The sequence below is a fragment of the Arachis ipaensis genome, chromosome B10, assembly GCF_059453495.1.
Source record: "Arachis ipaensis isolate K30076 ecotype BB chromosome B10, ASM5945349v1, whole genome shotgun sequence".
Taxonomy (NCBI): domain Eukaryota; kingdom Viridiplantae; phylum Streptophyta; class Magnoliopsida; order Fabales; family Fabaceae; genus Arachis; species Arachis ipaensis.
In genome coordinates, this window is record NC_142435.1 from 147,389,847 (window position 1) to 147,409,122 (window position 19,276).

A 19,276-nucleotide genomic window follows, 5' to 3' on the forward strand; every position below is an offset into this window, starting at 1 on the left:
ACCAAAGAGACGCGTGCATGTGTATACTTACCAAAGAGACTGTGTTTGTAGGGCGACTATATTGAGGGATGGATTGTTCCATTTTTTTGTTTATGCCATGTTTATTAATTAGGATTAATAAAGTCTTTATTGTGTCATTGGGCTTGGACTATGCTTTTTGGGTTGGACTAGTTGAACTTTGATAGATTAATGTATCACTAATTTATAATTACAATTATTCATTAATTTTAACCGTAAAATTTATAAATAAAACAAAAATAAAGCTGAAGGACGTGATAAATTAATAACCCATAGCATGTTGTATAGTAATTCTTTGTGATCATTTTGAAAATAATATATTAATAACCCATATTAACATTTTTTTAATCTTCTAAAGTACAAATTAAATATAATATTTTTTTTTTAAATAAAAAAGACTAAATTATCAAAAGTATTCTAAACTATTAAATCCTTGAGAAAAGTTTTTTCAAACTTGTAAAAATTAAAAATATTATTAAATATTTTAAATTATGATAAATATACCTAACCATTATATATTATAGATAAAATTTTACTCTCCTCCTCTAAAAGATGCTAAAATAATACTCGCGTCCTCTTTATTTATAAAATGTACATTTTTTCTCTAATAATTTTTAAAAAACTTCATCTTTAATCCATTTTAAATTTTGTGTTAATTAATGTTAATTTTATCCATTTTTTAAGAAAAATAATTTTTTTTACAGAAATACTCTTTAGAAAAAATTTTATTTTTTTGTCATTAAATTTTGCTTACCAAAATATTCTTTAATAAATTATTTTTTATTGATTAAATTGTATTTTTACTAAAATATATTTTTTTTAAAAATTTAATAATTAAATTATTTTTTTCTAAGATACCCTTCAATAATTTTTAATTATTAAATTGTGATTTACTAAAATTTTCGTTAACAATTATTTTTATATCTTACTATTAATTTTTTGATATCAATATATATTATTTTAACATTAAATAAAAAAATCTTACCACTGTTAATATTTATAACAATTAAATATATATTGATATCGAAAAATTAATAGTAAAATATAACTACAATTGTTAACAAAAATTTTGGTAAAATTATAATTTAATAATTAAAAAATTATTGAAGGGTATCTTAAAAAAATAATGTAATTATTAAATTTTTTTAAAAAATATTTTAGTAAAATTTAATGGAAAAAAAATAAAATTGTTGTTAAAGGATTTTTTGTGAAAAATAATTTTTTTTTTTAAAAGTGGATAAAAGTTAATATTAGCTAACACAAAAAATTTAAAATAAATTAAAGTGGATGTTTTTTAAAAGTTATAAATAAGGAGAATGTACATTTTATAAATAGAAGGGAGAAGAGTGTCATTTTAGTATTTCTTAAGAGAAGGGAGTAGAATTTTCTCTATATTATATTATTATCAAAAAGGATTTTAACGATCAATATTGATGTCCTTTTATGCAAAATATATTTTTTTTTTGGTCAACAAAAAAAAAAACACCATTTAACAATGGATTTTCTTTTTTTTTTCTCTTGGTCAACTTCAGCCTTTCTTCGTCACGCCTAATTAATTAGCATTATGTGAAAACTACCCAGTGCACCTAACACCAAGTCCCAACTCTCAGACCCTTATGTGCCCAATTTTCCTTCATTACAAAACAACCAAAGCATACTTAATTAATTAGCATCCAAAGAACCAAAACGGGATAGTTGGATCCGTCACAATGCGGTGATAAACAACGTGAAACAGGCACATTTTCTACACACACGGCATCTTTATAATGCAACACCTAATGACAGCATCACATGATGGTTTTTATTATCAGCACCATAGAATTTCCCTTATTGTAATGGTATAATTTGGCCCTACCAAATCTTATACAGTTATACCTAGGCCCAGGTGATAAATGAGTAAATTAGAAAAAAAAAAGAGTTAATTGTGTCCTTTTTTTATACGCTGCAAAACGTATATATAAAAATTTAGGTTTCAATATTTCTCTTCATATAACAAATAACAAAAAACAAAGAAAAGAAAAGGAAATATAACAGCACACAACTTGGTGTTGTACATCGAAATTATTTCAAATAACATCAATCACCTTTTTGAAATTGACAAAAAATACATAACATTAGTCTTTGTGATTTCAGTATACTGACATGACTTATTGAGATAGACCATTAATGATACTAATTATATTATATGATTATATTATAATTTAGAGGAGTGCTAAAGAGCCAGTAAATTTTGTATTTTGTAATTATCAATTGACTATCAATAGTATTTTTAATGGTATAAAATTACATCTAATAATAAAAGATTACTTACTTTTTTTTATAGTTAAATGCTGACCAGATTGTTAAAAAAGTACTGACACCTTAGAGCCGTATCTAATAATATGTATTATGACACGTGCCATAATAACGTGAATGGAAAAAAAATTGTCATTCAAAAAAGAGGCGCAGGGAGACACTTCCACGGTTCCACCCCTGTTCCCGCTGCCTCGATCAACATCCCAATTCGCGTGCTTGATACAATTACGTCTGAATTATCTTTGTCCCTAAAATGGTTCAGAAATATCAGTTGCATAGGTTGCTGTCTCCATTAATCCATTTACAGCCTCTATTATATCTTATGGAATGTGGTTTGGGAGAAGTCATGTGTATGAAGCATTAAATGCTGCTAACCACGTCGGTTATCATTCAAAAGATACATAGTTTACAATGTATAGAGTGCATATAGATACACATAACTGCTATTCTACTAAAACTTTGGCCTTCTCCATGTCTGCATTACCTTCGTTTTCATTCAAGGCTTCTTTTATCTGTTTTTCAATGTCAGCCTTTTTTTGTAGGAGTGTTTCTATCTTCTCATTAATCTTCCCAAGCTTTTGTTTCAACTTGGTGACATCGTTGGACTTTTCCTTTCCAATAGGCTTTCTCTTCTTTCCCCCTTTAACCTTCTCTTCTTTTTCCTCTTTCTCCTTCACTTGGTTCACATCATCTTTCTGTTGTTCTGCTTCCTCTTCTCCCTCAATTTTTGGTTTCATCTCTCTCTTTTTTATTGACTTCTCACCTTTCTCATCATCCTGATGCTCCTTTTCTTTTTCCTTCTTTTTCTTCTTCTGTTCTACAACAACTTCTTTAGTTTTTTCTTTGTCCTCCTCTAGCTTGATTTTCTCACTCTTGTCCTTCTTTTCGTTTTTCTTCTCCTCCTTCTTGTCTTTCTTATCTTTCTTCTCATCACCATATTCTCCTCCCTCCTTTTTCTTCTCTTCAATTTCTACATCATCCTCCTTCTTTTCCTTTTTCTTCTTCTCATCCTTCTTTTTCATCTTCTCTTTACCATCATCTCCTTTGTCTCCTTTTTCCTTGTCCTTTGTTTCATTTTCTACATCCTTCTCCTTCTTTTCCTTTTTCTTCTTCTCTTCCTTTTTCTTCTTCTCCTTACCATCCTTGTCCTCGATGTCTTCATTTTTTTCCTTGAGATCTATTTTGCCTGCCTTGCTCTTCTTTTCCTTCTTATCATCACCTTCCTCGCCATCATTTTCTTTCCCTTTCACCTTCTCATCGCCACTTTTACCACCTTTTTCTTTCGTTTCCTTCTTCTTCTTCTTTTGCAGTTCCTCCTCATTCTTTTTCTCTTTCGATTCGTTCTTCAGCTCCAGTTCTACCTTCGTCTTGTCCTTTTTCTCTTTGGATTTGTTCTTCAGCTCCAATTCTACCTCGGTCTTGTCCTCCTTCACATCACCCGGGTTTTTATCGTCAATCTTGATTTTCAGGGACACTTTAGATTTGTCTTCCATACCTATAAACACTGATGATGTAAAAAATCTTTTTGACTGAATCTGACAATCCAAAAATCAAAGAAGTAAGAAGTATGAAATTCACCTTCCCCTAAGGAATTCACTGATATTTACTATCTAAAACATTCAAACAACTCTATACTAATGTGAGAACAGAAAAGCCTCATAGCAAACAGGTATTATCATGCCAAAAAACACACAAATATGAATGAAAAAAATTGGTTTTATCTATCATTATAGTTTTGTTATATTACTCAGCTTCATTGTCATTGTGTATGCTTCTTAAATTGCTACTTTGTCTTTCACCACCAATATAGTGCATCATTTCAACAATATGGATCCGATTCAAATACATTCAATTTAATTAAAACTAAAAATGCAGCTCAGCATACAAGGAAGAGGGAACTAAGAAGCATCAATGGAAAAGAAACTATAATATAGCCAGATGATTTCGGGTGATTAATGATTAACAAACTTTGAGAGCAGAGTTTGGAAACTCAAATAGAATGTCAAATATAGATTTTTTAAAAAGTTATTTACATAAAATAACCAAAATAGAGCATCTGTTCCAAAGGATGCCAACCACTATGGGAAGGGTCATACTTGAGACAATAAAAGAAATAAGGGATAAGTGCACTTTTTACACTTAATGTTTTTGAATTATTTCAATTTTACCCCAACTGTTTCTAAATTACAATGAAATTGCAACTGTCTAGAAACATCAAAGGTAAAATTGCAACAACAACAACAACAAAGCCTTGTCCCACTAGGTGGGATCGGCTACATGAATCAAACGACGCCATTGTACTCTGTCATGTATCATGTCTACAGAGAGACTGTTTACTAAAAGTAAAATTGCAACAATAATTAAAAGTAAGGAGGATTGGAAATGCTATCTCAGTCATCATATATTCATATGGCTACATTAGATTTTGTCTTTGAGATGGAAATACAGGGATACAGAAACAAACACGGATATTTTCACTATCTATGTATAGATAAGAATCCAAACCCAGCCTTTGTAGCCTTATTCCACTCGTACCAAAAGATTTTTTAGTTTAACACTACTGAAGTGGATTTGGAAATCAATTCCTTTAATCTAATTCAAACCGAAGCCTCAGAATTTCACACAACTTGTGGACAGCCAGCAGAAACTTCTTTGGGTCCAGTTTGACATAGGGGATGAAATTGTGGTGAAAAGCTGATGAATTATGATTAATAGAAACTCATCTTTTAACATTTTATTGCTGTTTCCAACCCCATACCAAACCAATTCATGAAATAAACTATTCAGTAAAGAAATAAAAAACAAAATAAAATAAAATTCAGCTGCAACGATCATTTACATGAAGAACCCTAGTCCATCCAAAATCAATGCAAAACACGAACCAAATCAAACATAACATACTGCATATATATTATCGATATAAAACATATTTTCAATAATTCAATTTCTGCTGTCACGAAAACATAACATTAGCAGACTATCACAATTCCAAATTAAAAAAAAAAAAGCGATCAGGGAGTTGAATACAATCCAGGCAGAGATGGAGACAAATCAAAGATACAGAAAAGCAGATTTGTGAAAATCAAGAGATTACGGAGAGAAATACGGTACCTGAAGAGAGGAGAAAGTAGGTTAAGAGCAGAGTATAGAAGTGAAACAAACGGTGGCTTCGTAGTTTCTGGAGTTTTGTCATTTTGCGGTGAGTCACTATTACGGACCTCACTTACTTGACACGAAATTAGAAATCTTCTTTTTTTTAACGTTTTCATCACGTCCGAATTTAATTTTTAAAAGAAACATTTTATCCTTTATCCTAAAAATTAATCACAAAATCAATTATAAAAATATATATTACTTTGATGTATATTTGTTTCAGGTTTAAAGTAAAAGATAGAAATATAAAATAAAAATGTGTAAAGTAACAATTAGATATTTTAAGATTACGATAAATACGTTATGTTATGTGTTTTTATTTATTTATTATGTAAAATTTAACTGTTATACTTATATGTATAGTTAGTTATGACGTATTTATTTATGAAAGATCTTATGTAAATAATAATTTTTAGAATAAAACTTCACCTATTTTAATAATATTATTGTAAATAAAAAGATGTTAATAAAAATTACATAAAAATTTAAAAAATAATAATATTTTATTGTCTAAAATTATATTTTTTCATACTCATCTAAGCAAGAAACCATTATAAATAACAAAATTTATATACATATATTTACTATGGCAGAAAATTCAATTTGTAATTTTTTTAATAATTAATTAATCTAAAATCAAAATTTTTAAGAATCTAATGGTCATTTTACTCGTAAGAATGTCATCTTTTAATGCTAAAAAAATCAAACATAGTCAAAATAATAAAAATATAATTTTTATTCAAAATTAATGAAAAAAAACAGATAAAAAAAAATTGGTAGGACGTAAAAGTAATAGTGATGCATGGATGTGGTGTAGGCGTAGGGCTTTCTATTTTGATAAATTTATTTTTTTTTTATTATTTTGCTCGATTGAAAGTTGATGATCTGTGGCAGAAGCATGTTGTGTGTGTGTCCGCATTGGTTGGTGATTCCGTTTCCAAAGCATGCATTGTTACTCCGTATGATGACAACGAAGAAACGAAGGAAATAAAAGTAACAGAAACCTAACCATTTTCCTTATCTCCGTGCCTCTGGCTCTGGGTTTGCACTTGGCGTATGGCCTGGTTTTTTCTTAACCAGGTCGTCCTTCCCAGCTCCCATTCTTCCTCTCCTTGCGTTCCATTCCGCCATTGACATTCTTCAACTTTAATTTCTTCCACAATGAACGATCTTCTAACGGTATTTAATCCTCTTTCACGTAATAATGTTGATTCATATTTCTTGTCTAATTTGTGTTCATCCAGATCCAGTTTTGTTTGGGGGTTTTGTATTAGGATTGTAGATTTTGGATGTATTTGTTGTCTAACTGATATTTATAAAATGAGGAAGTATAGGGAGCTAATGGAGTATCTGTACAATGTGTACAATGGGAGTTTAGGAATGTTCGATTCAGTAGGATATCAGATGTTTATTATTCCGATACCTGGATGGTTATTTTGGATAACATGATGTATTGTGTTTGAAAAATTAGTTATATTTTACTTTGGATGTTCATTTTTTAACTCATATTGGGTCAAATAAATAATCCATTGTACGCATTCTACAAATAATCCATTGGCTCCCTAGCGGGATTCTTATAAAATATTGCATCTATTGTGACGTTTTTGTAAAGGTGAAATTAGGAATTTCAATTGTTTTTTCCTTTCTTTGTTTTGGTACTATAGGGAGTAGATTATAAAATTTTTCCTATTGTAACGTTTTAGCTTGGAGTGTTCTATTTTACACACTTTGTATTCTACATGCATCATAGATCAGCTTATTCTTCAATCCTATGCAGAGCAAGAGCTAATAGAATAGCAGTAATGTCTGTGAATATTTTACTTAGGAATTAGAACGTGTAGATGGCATATGCAACATTAAGGTGAAACTATATTTATTAACTTGACCTTTTTTCTTTAGGAATCATTTGAGATCCCACGTGGCCAAGGTCGTGGTGGTGTAGACATTGAGTTAGGAGCATATGGAATGAACTCAGGAGAACTGGGCTTGAATCTTTTCTTCAAAAAGGTGTTTGTTCTTAATCCTTATACTTATGTTGAACACCATTAATCAACTTTTCTTTCTTTTTTCCCCCCTCAATTTTGTAAAATTACAGAATGACTTTAAATCCATGTTCAATCATCTTGTCATCTCATGGAATGTATGGAATTTCTCCCTTGTCTTGTAGATTCAAGAGCTCGATAAACAATATGCTAAGCTGGATATGCTTTTGAGAAGGCTCCAGGTAAGCTGTCTCACCCTTAAACACACCTGTAACAAAAAATTTACATTGATAATGAATCAGTTTTGTTGTTTTTATGATGAACACCAAGATATTAGATATACTTGTACTAGTGTCTTAACATAAATATGATAAATACAGAAGCGGTCAATCCAGGTAAAATATCGATATTAAGGGTTATACAACCATATAAATACTTTTCTTCTTGAATTTCTCCTTCCTGACGTACACTAGCACAGTTAGAACTTGGAAGGGCCACCAAAAGAACCATTAGAGAGATGGCGTATATCCTAAGGACTGAAGCAGTTTCCTCTTGTAGAATTCAAAGTCTTTGGCTTGAGAGGGAAAAAAAACTAGAATTTTTAAAGGGATTTCTTCCTCTTTTTTAACTTCTTAGCTTTAGTATACAGTTCTGTAAATGGTCTTATTAGAGGTGTTTTGTTGATAGATATATTATAGAGATTGGCCTGCCTTGTTAGGTGGGTTGATCTCATAGGGATGACACATTTCTGTTTCTTCTTGTAAGGACACCATATTCTTTACGTACTTCGTTCATTTTTTTTTTTTCTGATTCTCTTCATGAAAGTTGTTCCTGATAAGAAAATTGATAAAAAAACCACCCAAATTCATATATCTCATCTTATAAGTACTTTTAGTTCTCTAAAATTAGCAAGTAAGGACGTTGTCAGAGAGTGAAAAGTGTTTGTTTGCAATTGATAGACAGCTTGCATGTCAAGAGTGAGGGAGAAACATAGGAGAAAGAAATGTTGCGATTCGAAAACCATTTATGAAGGACAAAGAATGAGAAAATTCTAGCTTGAATGCAGTTGAAATAAGCCTTGAATTGTTGCTCTATTTAGTCAGATTTTTAACAAGTTAATTGACGAAATAGAAAGTGGAATAAATAATTTGCTTTTGCTCCAACTTCAGAATTTTCAAATTGGTAAGAGTAGAGCACTCTGTATGTATGACTTGTTTAGGAAAATTTTCTATTAAGTGTTGTGCACTTGTGCTTGCTTGTTTCTGTACTTTATCTAGTAAAAACTGCTTGCAATTTTTTCATCATTTTGCTCAAAACTTGCTTACAGGAAGCCCATGACGAGTCAAGATCTGTGACCAAGGCTCCTGCCATGAAGGGTTAGTATAATTCCGGTCTGTTTTCTTAGTTTCTTCCTATACAATTCTTTTGCATGTTTTATTTCATGTGCTTCTTTTGAGCTAAAGATTGAATTTAGTTTCATTATCATAAATGTAAATTCCATACTGAATAAATAAATGAACAATAAGCATGCTAATGCTTATTAATCCACTTTTCTTTTTATTTATATTATAGTTTGAGACTAATAAATTATAAAAAGTTATCATTTAAAATTATGAAACTCTTTTATTATCAAAACTAATTATATATCTTGTAGTGGAATGTCTAAAATGGCGTGTTTGATTGATAAGTCTTTGGAACACAGTTAAAAAATGATGTAAAGTGAGGGTGGTCTTTTCACCTTTTTATTAGATTTGTTGGGATGTGTATATGAAGTTCATTGAAACTGCAAAGGGACAACTATGTTGAATGGGACAGTCGCAAAGTTGGAACTGCATAAGAAAGTGTTGAAAAAAATGAAACTGCTAAAGGCAGTGGGATCAAAGTTGGATAAGTTGAGAAAATGATGTGCTATGGAAGCAATGATTGCAGATGTTTGATACCACTTTAACTTCAGCCAGAGGATACATTTGAATATTGGTGTTTGGAAGTTTAAGATTGACTTCACAAGTACTAGACTAATTAATTCTGTTCGATCCACACATCCTTTGCAGCTATTAAAGAGAGAATGGAGAAAGATGTTGATGAAGTTAAAAAAACTGGATATTACATAAAGACAAAAATTGAAGAACTGGACAAAGAGGTGAGATCTCTAATACATGTTTGTCAGGTTGCATTTGGATTTTGTCTCCAAGACTAAAATACAGAGACAGATATGGATATTTCCTGATCCTATTTTTCAAGAAGTAAAGAAAATGCAAGAATTTTCTTTCTGGGACAATTTTTTTGTCTGTCACAGCAGCCTGATGAGTTTCTGTGTCCACTGTCTTTGTATTTCTATCTCAGTGACAGTATCCAAATGTAGCCACTAAAGTTTGAATAAAGACGTAGATTCTTGTTATACAGTCCCTTTTCTCCTCCCTTAACACCACTTAGTCCATTTTCTGTTGCAGAATTTGGCAAATAGGCAGAAACCTGGATGTGGAAAAGGATCAGGTGTTGACCGATCACGAACAGCAACAACTATGTTAGTGCTTTTCCAACTCTCTAGTTATTATTATTATTGTGTGATATAAATGCCTTACTGGTTTGAATTTCAAATTATAGTATAGTGCAATTATTTCTCTTTTCTTTCTCAAGTTTTCAAATATTGAAGTCACAAGTTCTGCCACTGCATAAGTAGAATTTGTTTAGATTCTGAAAGGTGAAAAATGTCTCAGTATACAAATCTACAAAGAACCTTGCATATCATATTCTTCAATCTCCAAGGATGTTGACATTGTTGCTATTATATTCCAGAAATCCAATTTGTAACAGTATATTTGAGGGCCCAAAAGAAATGAGGAAAAATTGAAAAGCCTTGCTTCTCTTTGCCTGATTTTCTCTTTGCAGACAGTGAAATCTACCTATAACATTGGATCACAAACAAGGATTACACAGAAGTATTATATTGTAATTGTTATTTGCTTGATGTTTGACCAATGTTATATGCACCTGATTTTTTGTATTAAATTTTTTTGCAGTAACTTGAAAAAGAAACTGAAGGACAAGATGGCTGAATTTCAGGTTGGTTTGTCTAAACTTGTCTCTTTTGTTTTAGAGTTGTGTTTAGTTCTTTCATATAGTGTGTTTAACTCGTGCAGATGTATACTATATGTAAAATACATATAAGAAAATATTATGTCATAATTCTTCGTGAGATTTTGTTTAATTGTTATGTAAGTTATCAGGGAATTATAGAAGTTAAACCACAAGTTTTATGATTTTTGAACATATGGAATTTATTTTCTCAATTTTATTTTTCTATATAATGAAATCTGGGTTATATCTAATTTTTTTAAATCTTTGCAGACCCTTAGAGAAGCCATTCATCAAGAATACCGTGAAGTTGTTGAGAGACGTGTGTTTACAGGTTAGTTTTTTATATATAAATCCATGCAATTTGATTCCATTGATTTTCTTTGCCGTGGAGTTAAATTTTTGGTATTCCCTGTTTTTCATGGTTGTTAGTAACGGGCACAAGAGCTGATGAGGAGGTATTTTCATTTTTCCCTGAAACTTTTTTTTTTTTTTTTTTTGATAGGAAACTGTATGCCTTTGAGAAGTTTTTCTTCTAATCATTTAACAATGTACAGACAATTGACAGATTAATTGAGACTGGAGACAGTGAGCAAATCTTCCAGAAGGCAATTCAGGAACAAGGAAGAGGGCAGGTTTGTCTCATTCTGATACTTTCTCCATCTCTTCCTCTTCATTTTCCTATTTAATTTTCTAGCTTTTTTAAGTCTTAATTTAAGTCTTTTAACTCAGTAAGATATATGTTATTTTTGTTTTGGTTTTGGTCCAGTAAAATTTAAAAGTTATCTATTGTTGTCTTGGCCGTTTGTTTGCTCCGTTAAATGTTAACGATTCTTAACTATCAACTTCACATAAAAGACCACTGCACCTGAGTTTTCACCAAAAATTTAAGTTGTATGTCATCATTTATTGAAGTCCTATGATGGCAAGTACAAAAATATTTTACTTCTAAATTTTACTGAATTAGAACCACGGGGACAGAAACCAAAAAGAGCATATTTTAGAGTCCAAAAATTTATTTAAGCCAACTTTCTAACGTGAATATCTTATACTCTCCCATAACTTTCATCATATGCACTTTTTCAAATCCTGTTTCTGGAATGAGTAAGGAGCATTGTTGATGTTCCTTGCTTCTTGGTCATTGGTAAATAGGCTGAGGACAATGAATCTTAAGAATTTACCTTCTTTTAGTTTGTGCCTCTCAAACTTCTATGTTCTCTATGTAGATAATGGACACACTAGCAGAAATTCATGAGCGGCATGAAGCAGCTAGAGACGTTGAGAAGAAGCTTGTTGAATTACAACAGGTAATTTGTTTCAAATAATCTGCATCAACTACAATGTGATAGTATCCTACTAGGTCAGATTAGCTACATGTATCAAAGGATGATATCCTGTACACAGTGGCGAGGAATTAATAGTAGTTACTTTTTTTTCCTCCCAAGATAGACTAGTGGTTACTTTTTTCACCATGATGTTGTGGTAGTAATTACCTTTTGGTTTCTAAATCTATTCTGTTTAAATATAGGTACAGATTTTTAACACTTCATCACCCTACACTCTTTCACTAGGGCACATCAGTGACCATTACAAAGTACAGACTAGTATGGAGTTAAAAAATGTGTGCAATGAAGATATTTAATGTGTATAAATAATAAACTAGTATGGAGCTTTTATATAATAGTGTAAATAAAACTGATCCATACAAAAGAAAGATAAGATATACGTTGCATTGCTACATCTGTAGGACTAGGAAGTTAAAGATGCAGTTAGAAACCTTGCGAAAATTATTGTAATTTATTTTCTTTTGTCTCTGAAATGTATTTACATGTCTTGGCAGATTTTTATGGATATGGCAGTATTAGTCGATGCACAAGGTGACATGCTTAACAACATAGAAACACAGGTATTTGGATCATTCCATAATACAAAGCTGTTGGATTGTGTTTGGATTCTGTCTCCGAAGAGAAATATGGAGACAGAAATAGAGACACTATTTTCTTTCCTAGAGACAGAAAATTTCTATATTTTCTATATTTTCCAATGAATGTTTGTTTGTATTTTCTGTTGAATCAGGTTTTAAATGCAGTAGATCACGTGCAACAGGGCAATACAGCCCTCCATAAGGCAAAGAAAATTCAAAGGAAATCTAGAAAATGGATGTGCATTGCACTCATAATATTTCTTGTCATTCTTATAATCCTCCTTACCAGTGTCATCAAACCATGGCTTGCCAAAAAGCAGGGTGTTTAATTACTGATTCTTGATCCATATGCCTGTGTTTGGTCTGTGTCCCGCTGCTTTTTCATATTCTTTCATTCTTTTCCTTTTTCTTTTCGTTTAAAATATGCACACATTTTAGAGTAAATAGTCAAACTAGTTCTTCAAATTTCACTCATTAGTCAAATTAGTCTCCCAAATTTATCAAACATAAGCTATGTTTGTCTTTGCTTAGAGTAATTCGGAGGATAAACATAATTAACATTAATTAATTTGGAGGATCAATACGATTTAGTGGAAATTTGGAGATTAATTTAACTAACGAGTGAAATTTGAAGCATCAATTTAACCAAACACAGTGTATATATATGTGTCTCTGTTTCTATTGTGTCTGTTCCTATCTCCATTGTCTTTGTGTTTGTGACTCTAATGTCTTTGTGCTCTGTTCCTTTTGTCCTAGGAAATGAACCAATTCGTATCCCATCTTTCTCCTTTGTCACTTCCTTGTTCAGCTTTTGTTTGTTTTTATACCTTTCTCAGTGTTGAATTGACTTCAATGAATCCTGCATCAATATACAGAAAATTCAGTTGAGTTGTGTACTAATTTCTGATTTTGGTGGACAAATTGGGCTAAAAAAGCTCAAAAAGTGTATACGAGTTTCTACTTGAAGAAAACACATTGCTTAATAATAATTGGTGTACATTTAATTTTCTACTAAACTATCTCCGACAAAAGCTAGTGAGTGTGATCATAATTAAAGTGAAAGTTGATTCGTTGAAACAGGTTTGCTCATATTTTATATTTTAATGATATAGTTACACTGATTAAAAGGTTTAAAAAATCATTATAAATACAAAATACATAACTATAATAATTTCCAAAAGAAAAATTTTTAAATTATACATAATTTATTTACAAGTTGTAATATTAATTGCAGTACAAATTCGATTACAAGTTACTATTGTAGATAATAATGGTGAAAAAATCAGGTTATTAAGGTTAAGAGTGCGTTTACTTTCTATTAAAAGAATAAGTGTATAAGAATATTTTATATAATTGAAAACAAAAGTTGAAAATTAATTGTTCTTATAAATTTTTTACAAATATCCAAGTACATGAGAAGAATGATATTTTTAGTTAAAAAACTCACTTTTAATCCCCCTCCTCCTCCCCCCAAAAAAAAGAAAAAAGAAAAAAAGAAGCAATTGTACCTGAGATACAGATAGATCATAGATGCATGTTAAGGATCATTGTGCAGCCTCCAAGTGGAAGTCATTCAGGCATTTGTCATAATCCTTTCAAGTTTCAACTGCGGAGAAGGACAGACACTAGCTTCTTGCTTTGGTTTTGTCTTACTAAGTTGTGATCTTTGCCTTAGATTCTTTTTCTTTTTTCTTTTTGTCTTTTCACCAGAAGAGAAAATATTTACAAAAATACCGACAGTTGCACTTTGCAAACATGTAGGGTGTAAGTATAATCTGAGACAGTTCAATACTTTCCCTTTACTATTATTATTACTTGAAATTATTGAACATTTCTTATTTAATACGTGCAGTGTGATTTTTTTAAACAAAAATGTAGGAAAAATAATTATATATGTATCTTAAGAGTGGAAAACTTAAACAACAATAGAATAAGATTGTGAACTATGTATCAATCAATAATACGTGTGTGGATTTTTTTTTTTTTTTTTTTTTTGTATTAAGAACTTAAAAAAAATGAAAAAGAACAACCCCCAAATTTTGTACCCAAGAATAAGGTTCATACAGATGTAAACAACTAAACATCAGTTTAAGGTAATGATAGTATAAGGTTCTTTTACCAAATTGCTAGAACGAAATGTATGTAGTGCAATTATGCCTTCTAGAAAAATTTGTAGTTACAATTAAAATTACATTAATTTAATTATGTGGTGTCCTACGTCCAAATTTAAGTCTTATCCTACAGGTCTCGAGAATTAGTGATATTAAAAATTATATGTGTTACCAATTTGTTATTTATTTATTGGGGAAGACTAAAAATTTCTAGTAAAGCACATCATTTGAATTGCAATCTATCAAGAAAAAAAAAATCTAAACGCCGTTTGAACTTTGAATGCAATGCCAACAAACGAGACAGGTACATACGGCGGCCATTCTTATGACATTGAAGATAAAGTAAGTTAACATGTCCATATCATGCTGAAGTTTTTAATACTTCAAATTAAAGAAAAAAATACTATCAAATGACAAATTTCAATTTAAAAAAAAATGCTAGTTCATGTGCAATACATTAAGAGCCCACTTGTACTTCTTAAAAACCTTATCAACTTTCGTCATCATTATATATATAATTTTTCAATTAAGTTGGGTTAATTTAGTGATTAGCTCACAAATCCGTTTAAACAAGTGTTGGAATTCGAATCCTGCCTTATTCATGTAGTAATCCATTTGACAGTAGCAAACCCTTAAATGAAGTTTTGATTTACGACGAATTAGTCATTCACCTGATGAGTTGGAAGATGTTTCCTGAAACCAAAATATATATATAATTTTTTTCAGGTCACAAGCAACTACTTGAGGAATTAATATAAAACTTTAGGTGTATTCTGCATCCTTCAAATTCAGGACTTTCTGCATCAACCCATATTACTTTCAGATTGTTCTGTTATTCTTTTATCGACTGTGTCAACCATCTTTTAGCGAATGGAAATTGAATTCCAGCAAGCAAAGCAGTACTCAGTGAAAGATTCCAGCGAGCAAAAAGCAAGAAAAAGAAACAAGAAGAGTAGTAAGTTTGTTGGAGTGAGACAGAGAGCATCAGGGAGATGGGTAGCTGAGATTAAAGACACAACGCACAACATCAGAATGTGGCTTGGCACTTATCAGACTGCAGAGGAAGCGGCCAGAGCCTACGACGAAGCCGCGCGTCTTCTTCGCGGCTCCGGTGCTCGGACCAACTTCATCACTCATCATTTCTCGTCGTCCTTGGATCCTCCTGTCGCTTCCCGGATTCGGAATCTTTTGAACAGCAAAAAGGGAATCAGCAGCAGTGATGAGATCATTGAGAACTCATCATCATCATCATCGCTTTCGGGTTCGAGTGAGACAATTGTTACAGAAAGCACACCAACAATACTATGTGATGATAATGCTTATAGACCAGATTTGAGTAGTTTTGAAAGACAAGTATCAGGTTCAGGTTCAGGTTCACCTTATGCAATTCATGGGGTTCATGGATTCATGGATGCTTTTCAAGTTAAGGACTCTAACGAATCTCTCTGGGATCTTCCACCTTTGATGAGCTCGTTTTTCCCTTAATCATTTTTCCCAGTTTCTTTTTTTAGGTGTGTATAAGTTTAATCTTGCTAGGATTTTATTGCCATAGTTATTAGATTCGCTGCGATTTCGAATTCTATGAAACTCTTCAAAATCAAAATCTTTTAATTGAAGTCGTCGTTGTGATGAAGAAAGGTTAAGCATTGATTGTCCTTGTTTTCATCCCTAATTTATAAATTGCAAAAGAGAAAGAACAAGAAAACAATGATAATTGTGGAGTAATGTGAATAATAAATTAAAAGAAAAGATAAAATTAAAATTAAAAATTATGATTAGCATTTAAAGGTATTCATATTACGTACAATTATTCCTAATCTTACCGTAACTTTTGATACACAAAACTGGTCGTCATCATTCTTCGATCTTCACCTTGCACCACTACACCTCTAGAATGATTATTTTTATTCTTTAGTGGATGGTTATTTTCACTAGGGGATGAGCGACCCCAATAACGGTGTAGGACAAGCCAAACAGCGAAGGCGAGGAGGAGTCTGTCGGCGCCGTTCGTTTCGGTCTGGAGGAGAGGGACGCCAATCGGGTCCTTGTTGACGAACCATCGGCGGTGAGGAGGATCCGGCGGCGACGGGCCTATGATAATGCCGTGAGGAGGAGACGCGACGCCGTTGGGAGTTCTGGCCAAACCAGCGACGGATGAGGAAGCTTGGCCGCGAGGTTGGTGTCGGACGGGGTAGAGAGCGATGCCGGTTGGGAATAGTTAGCGAAGCAGCGACCGCGCCCACGAGCCCAGCGACGAGGAGGATTTCAGTATGGAAAGAAAGCGATGCCGCACTTGGGCTGGTGACGATAGCGGCCAATGATGAAAAGAGAGCAATGATGTGGGGGCTGCTTGGGGTAGGGACCATGTTGGTAGTGTTTTGGGAGAGGGAGCATATGGTTAAAATTTTAAATTGGTGGGGGGATAAACTTTTTTTTTTTTTGTTACTTGAGTTGGGGTATTTTATTTTTAGAGGAAGTACATAGAGCTAATGGAATATTTGTACAATGTGTACAATGGAGTTTTAGGAAGTATTAGAGATATAATGATTAGTGTTACTTTTTCCCATCAGCGTAAGCTTTTGGGATGAGTGATATCATGACATGGTATCAGAGATTTAGATCCGAAAAGTCAAGAGTTTGATCCTTATTTTTAATTTTTAATGGGCCAAGAAATCAGTCCGTTGTTCACATTATTCAGATTTTCTATTGTCTACCTAGCAGAATTGTCAACTCTGCTAGGTAGACAATAGAAAATCTGAATAATGTGAACAACGGACTGATTTCTTGGCCCACTGAAAATTTGGCCCAATACAAGTAAAAAGTAAACAACCCTACCCAAATTACTTAAATAAAAAAATTACTCAATTATGCAAAAAATTTAACCGTGTCAAACCTTAATTTACCACACTAATTTATCCAAACAGCTTATTCTCCTCAAACTTTCTGCCACCCCACCTTCATCAATCATTCCACTTTACGGGCGTCAATCGCACCATCACCTGCGTCAATCACACCCCTCCCCTGCACGTCTCTCTCTCCCGCGCTGGCAGCTAACGTTGCTGACGGACTCCTCCTCCTCGTTGCGCGTTTGTCGTGCTCCGTGCGTCTCTTTTTCCCTTGTCGAAAGCCAACCTCAGCGTCGATTTCAACCACCGCGAGAAAGAAGGTCAGCTCTGTACTCTCCCTTGCCGCGCTGCTTGGCTCACCATCCACCATTACCGCGCGATGCTCACCCACTCATACTTGTTGTTGGACTCCTTGTATTCGTCGCTGGTTGGCACACAAACACCATCACTAGTGGGTTTTAATTTTTAAAAGGGTGTTCATGAAATGCATTTGGTTGAGTGAATGAATTTTGCTTCTCCTGTGCATAAAACAACCATCTACGTAACACTTAAAATAACTATTCAACTTTCTAGAAAATTGAACATCCCACATTTGTTAACTGTTTATACTTAAAGCGAATCTAATAAGATAACCATCCAATTATTCATTAAAACAACCATCTGCACCAACAATAACCATCTGATTTTGTATTGGGCGGTGTCGTCGGGAGTCCACGTCGGTGTCGGCACAATCGGGAGAGGAGGAGGAGGGGATTGCAATGGCGCAAGTGAAGCTGTGGCGGCAAAAAAAAAATCAGAGATTAAAAGATTATGATGAGATTAGAAGTAATTGTACGTAGTTTGAATTTTAATACCTTGTCTTTTTTCCGAAAGCTAGAGTTTTATAACGAGAATATGTTCAGTTAGCCATAAAATGGAAACAAATCTACATGACTCAACTTAGGAGTTCAAAACTTTGAATTAAGATCCGCAACCACATCATGCTAAATTGCAAAATGATATTGATATTAATTTACATAATTTAATCACAGCAAAGCACATTACTGGCTAAGACAATCCGGAACGGAGCCTCATGTAGGAAAAGGGAAATAATGGTCCCTTCCAAACTTTAAATTTATTTTATAAATTATATATAAATTTTAGTTTAACTTTTTTAAAAAAATTATTTTACTTTTTTTTATTATAAAATTAATTTTTAGTCCCTCCCTAAAATTTAACCTAACTCGGCCCGTGAAAGCAATGAATTATTGGTGGATATAAGTTATCTAAAATGTGAGATCAGACTTTAGTGGGTGAATGATTCATGACATCCAAAGATGATATGCTTACATCTTGCTTATCATTCCAAAGACAACATCTTCAGTTTTCACCCCCTTCTTGTAGTAAGAAATAAAGGTAATTAAACAAGTGAATGTTGACTAGAAAAAATATAAAAAATAAATACTATTTTTTTATTATTTGTCCAAAAAATATTTTTTTTTTATAATTTCTCAAATTATTCAAATAATTAGTCCAACCAATTTTCAACCATTTAAGTAATTAATTTAAACGATTTCTGTAAATATTGACTTGTTGACGTGTTAAAGACTTCATGCTTAAATTAATTATTTAAATGATTAGAGATCGAATAAAAATTTTAAATTATAAAAATTTATTTTAATTTTTTTATAAATAATGAGAAACTGAAAAAATACACTCGAAATTTGGATTTCGGACCATGAAACTTGAATCAAGCACTGTATCTTACATGCATAGTTGCATACTAACAATGGCTAAACCTTAATTTGAAGCAAGAAATCGCAAGTCCTGTGAAATTACCTGTCAAAATCAAACTCATCGTGTAGCAAAGAATAAATTTTATTTAAAAAAAAA

General features: G+C 32.1%; 3 protein-coding genes across 5 annotated transcripts; 2 read left to right on the plus strand and 1 right to left on the minus strand.

Moving 5' to 3' along the window:
• Nucleotides 1-2,664: 2,664 nt before the first annotated feature.
• LOC107623448 (uncharacterized) lies at nt 2,665-5,558 on the minus strand. Of its 3 annotated transcripts, none has more exons than XM_016325709.3 (2): nt 5,425-5,558; nt 2,665-3,808 (listed from the first exon to the last, which is right to left on the minus strand). In XM_016325709.3, exons 1-2 carry the CDS (start codon nt 5,504-5,506, stop codon nt 2,757-2,759), a joined length of 1,134 nt encoding a protein of 377 aa, XP_016181195.1. In that variant the 5' UTR covers nt 5,507-5,558; the 3' UTR covers nt 2,665-2,756. The 3 variants fall into 3 exon arrangements, with proteins under 3 accessions (XP_016181195.1, XP_016181196.1, XP_088342136.1); XM_016325710.3 differs by having other exon boundaries at nt 2,665-3,848; nt 5,425-5,545; XM_088486010.1 differs by having other exon boundaries at nt 2,665-3,817; nt 5,425-5,513.
• A 943-nt stretch (nt 5,559-6,501) lies between these two features.
• LOC107621251 (syntaxin-132-like) lies at nt 6,502-13,433 on the plus strand. The gene is made up of 13 exons (XM_016323283.3): nt 6,502-6,645; nt 7,366-7,473; nt 7,634-7,690; nt 8,776-8,824; nt 9,500-9,588; nt 9,899-9,972; nt 10,469-10,511; nt 10,797-10,857; nt 10,956-10,981; nt 11,081-11,158; nt 11,750-11,830; nt 12,364-12,429; nt 12,600-13,433. The coding sequence occupies exons 1-13, from the start codon at nt 6,628-6,630 to the stop codon at nt 12,774-12,776; spliced, it is 927 nt and encodes a 308-aa protein (XP_016178769.1). The 5' UTR covers nt 6,502-6,627; the 3' UTR covers nt 12,777-13,433.
• Nucleotides 13,434-15,321: 1,888 nt separating this feature from the next.
• LOC107621878 (ethylene-responsive transcription factor ERN1) lies at nt 15,322-16,174 on the plus strand. Its single transcript, XM_016323859.3, has one exon. The coding sequence runs from the start codon at nt 15,429-15,431 to the stop codon at nt 16,041-16,043; it is 615 nt and encodes a 204-aa protein (XP_016179345.1). The 5' UTR covers nt 15,322-15,428; the 3' UTR covers nt 16,044-16,174.
• The last annotated feature ends 3,102 nt before the right edge of the window (nt 16,175-19,276 follow it).

Bases quoted from the DNA above. Each gene is read 5' to 3' on its own strand.
- LOC107623448 (XM_088486010.1), bottom strand. From the start codon at position 5,506: ATGACAAAACTCCAGAAACTACGAAGCCACCGTTTGTTTCACTTCTAT. The intron at 3,818-5,424 runs GTACCGTATTTC...TTACATCATCAG, and splicing joins CTACTTTCTCCTCTCTTCAG to TGTTTATAGGTATGGAAGAC.
- LOC107621251 (XM_016323283.3), top strand. The intron at 8,825-9,499 runs GTTAGTATAATT...CATCCTTTGCAG, and splicing joins CAAGGCTCCTGCCATGAAGG to CTATTAAAGAGAGAATGGAG. The intron at 11,159-11,749 runs GTTTGTCTCATT...TTCTCTATGTAG, and splicing joins AGGAACAAGGAAGAGGGCAG to ATAATGGACACACTAGCAGA.
- LOC107621878 (XM_016323859.3), top strand. From the start codon at position 15,429: ATGGAAATTGAATTCCAGCAAGCAAAGCAGTACTCAGTGAAAGATTCC.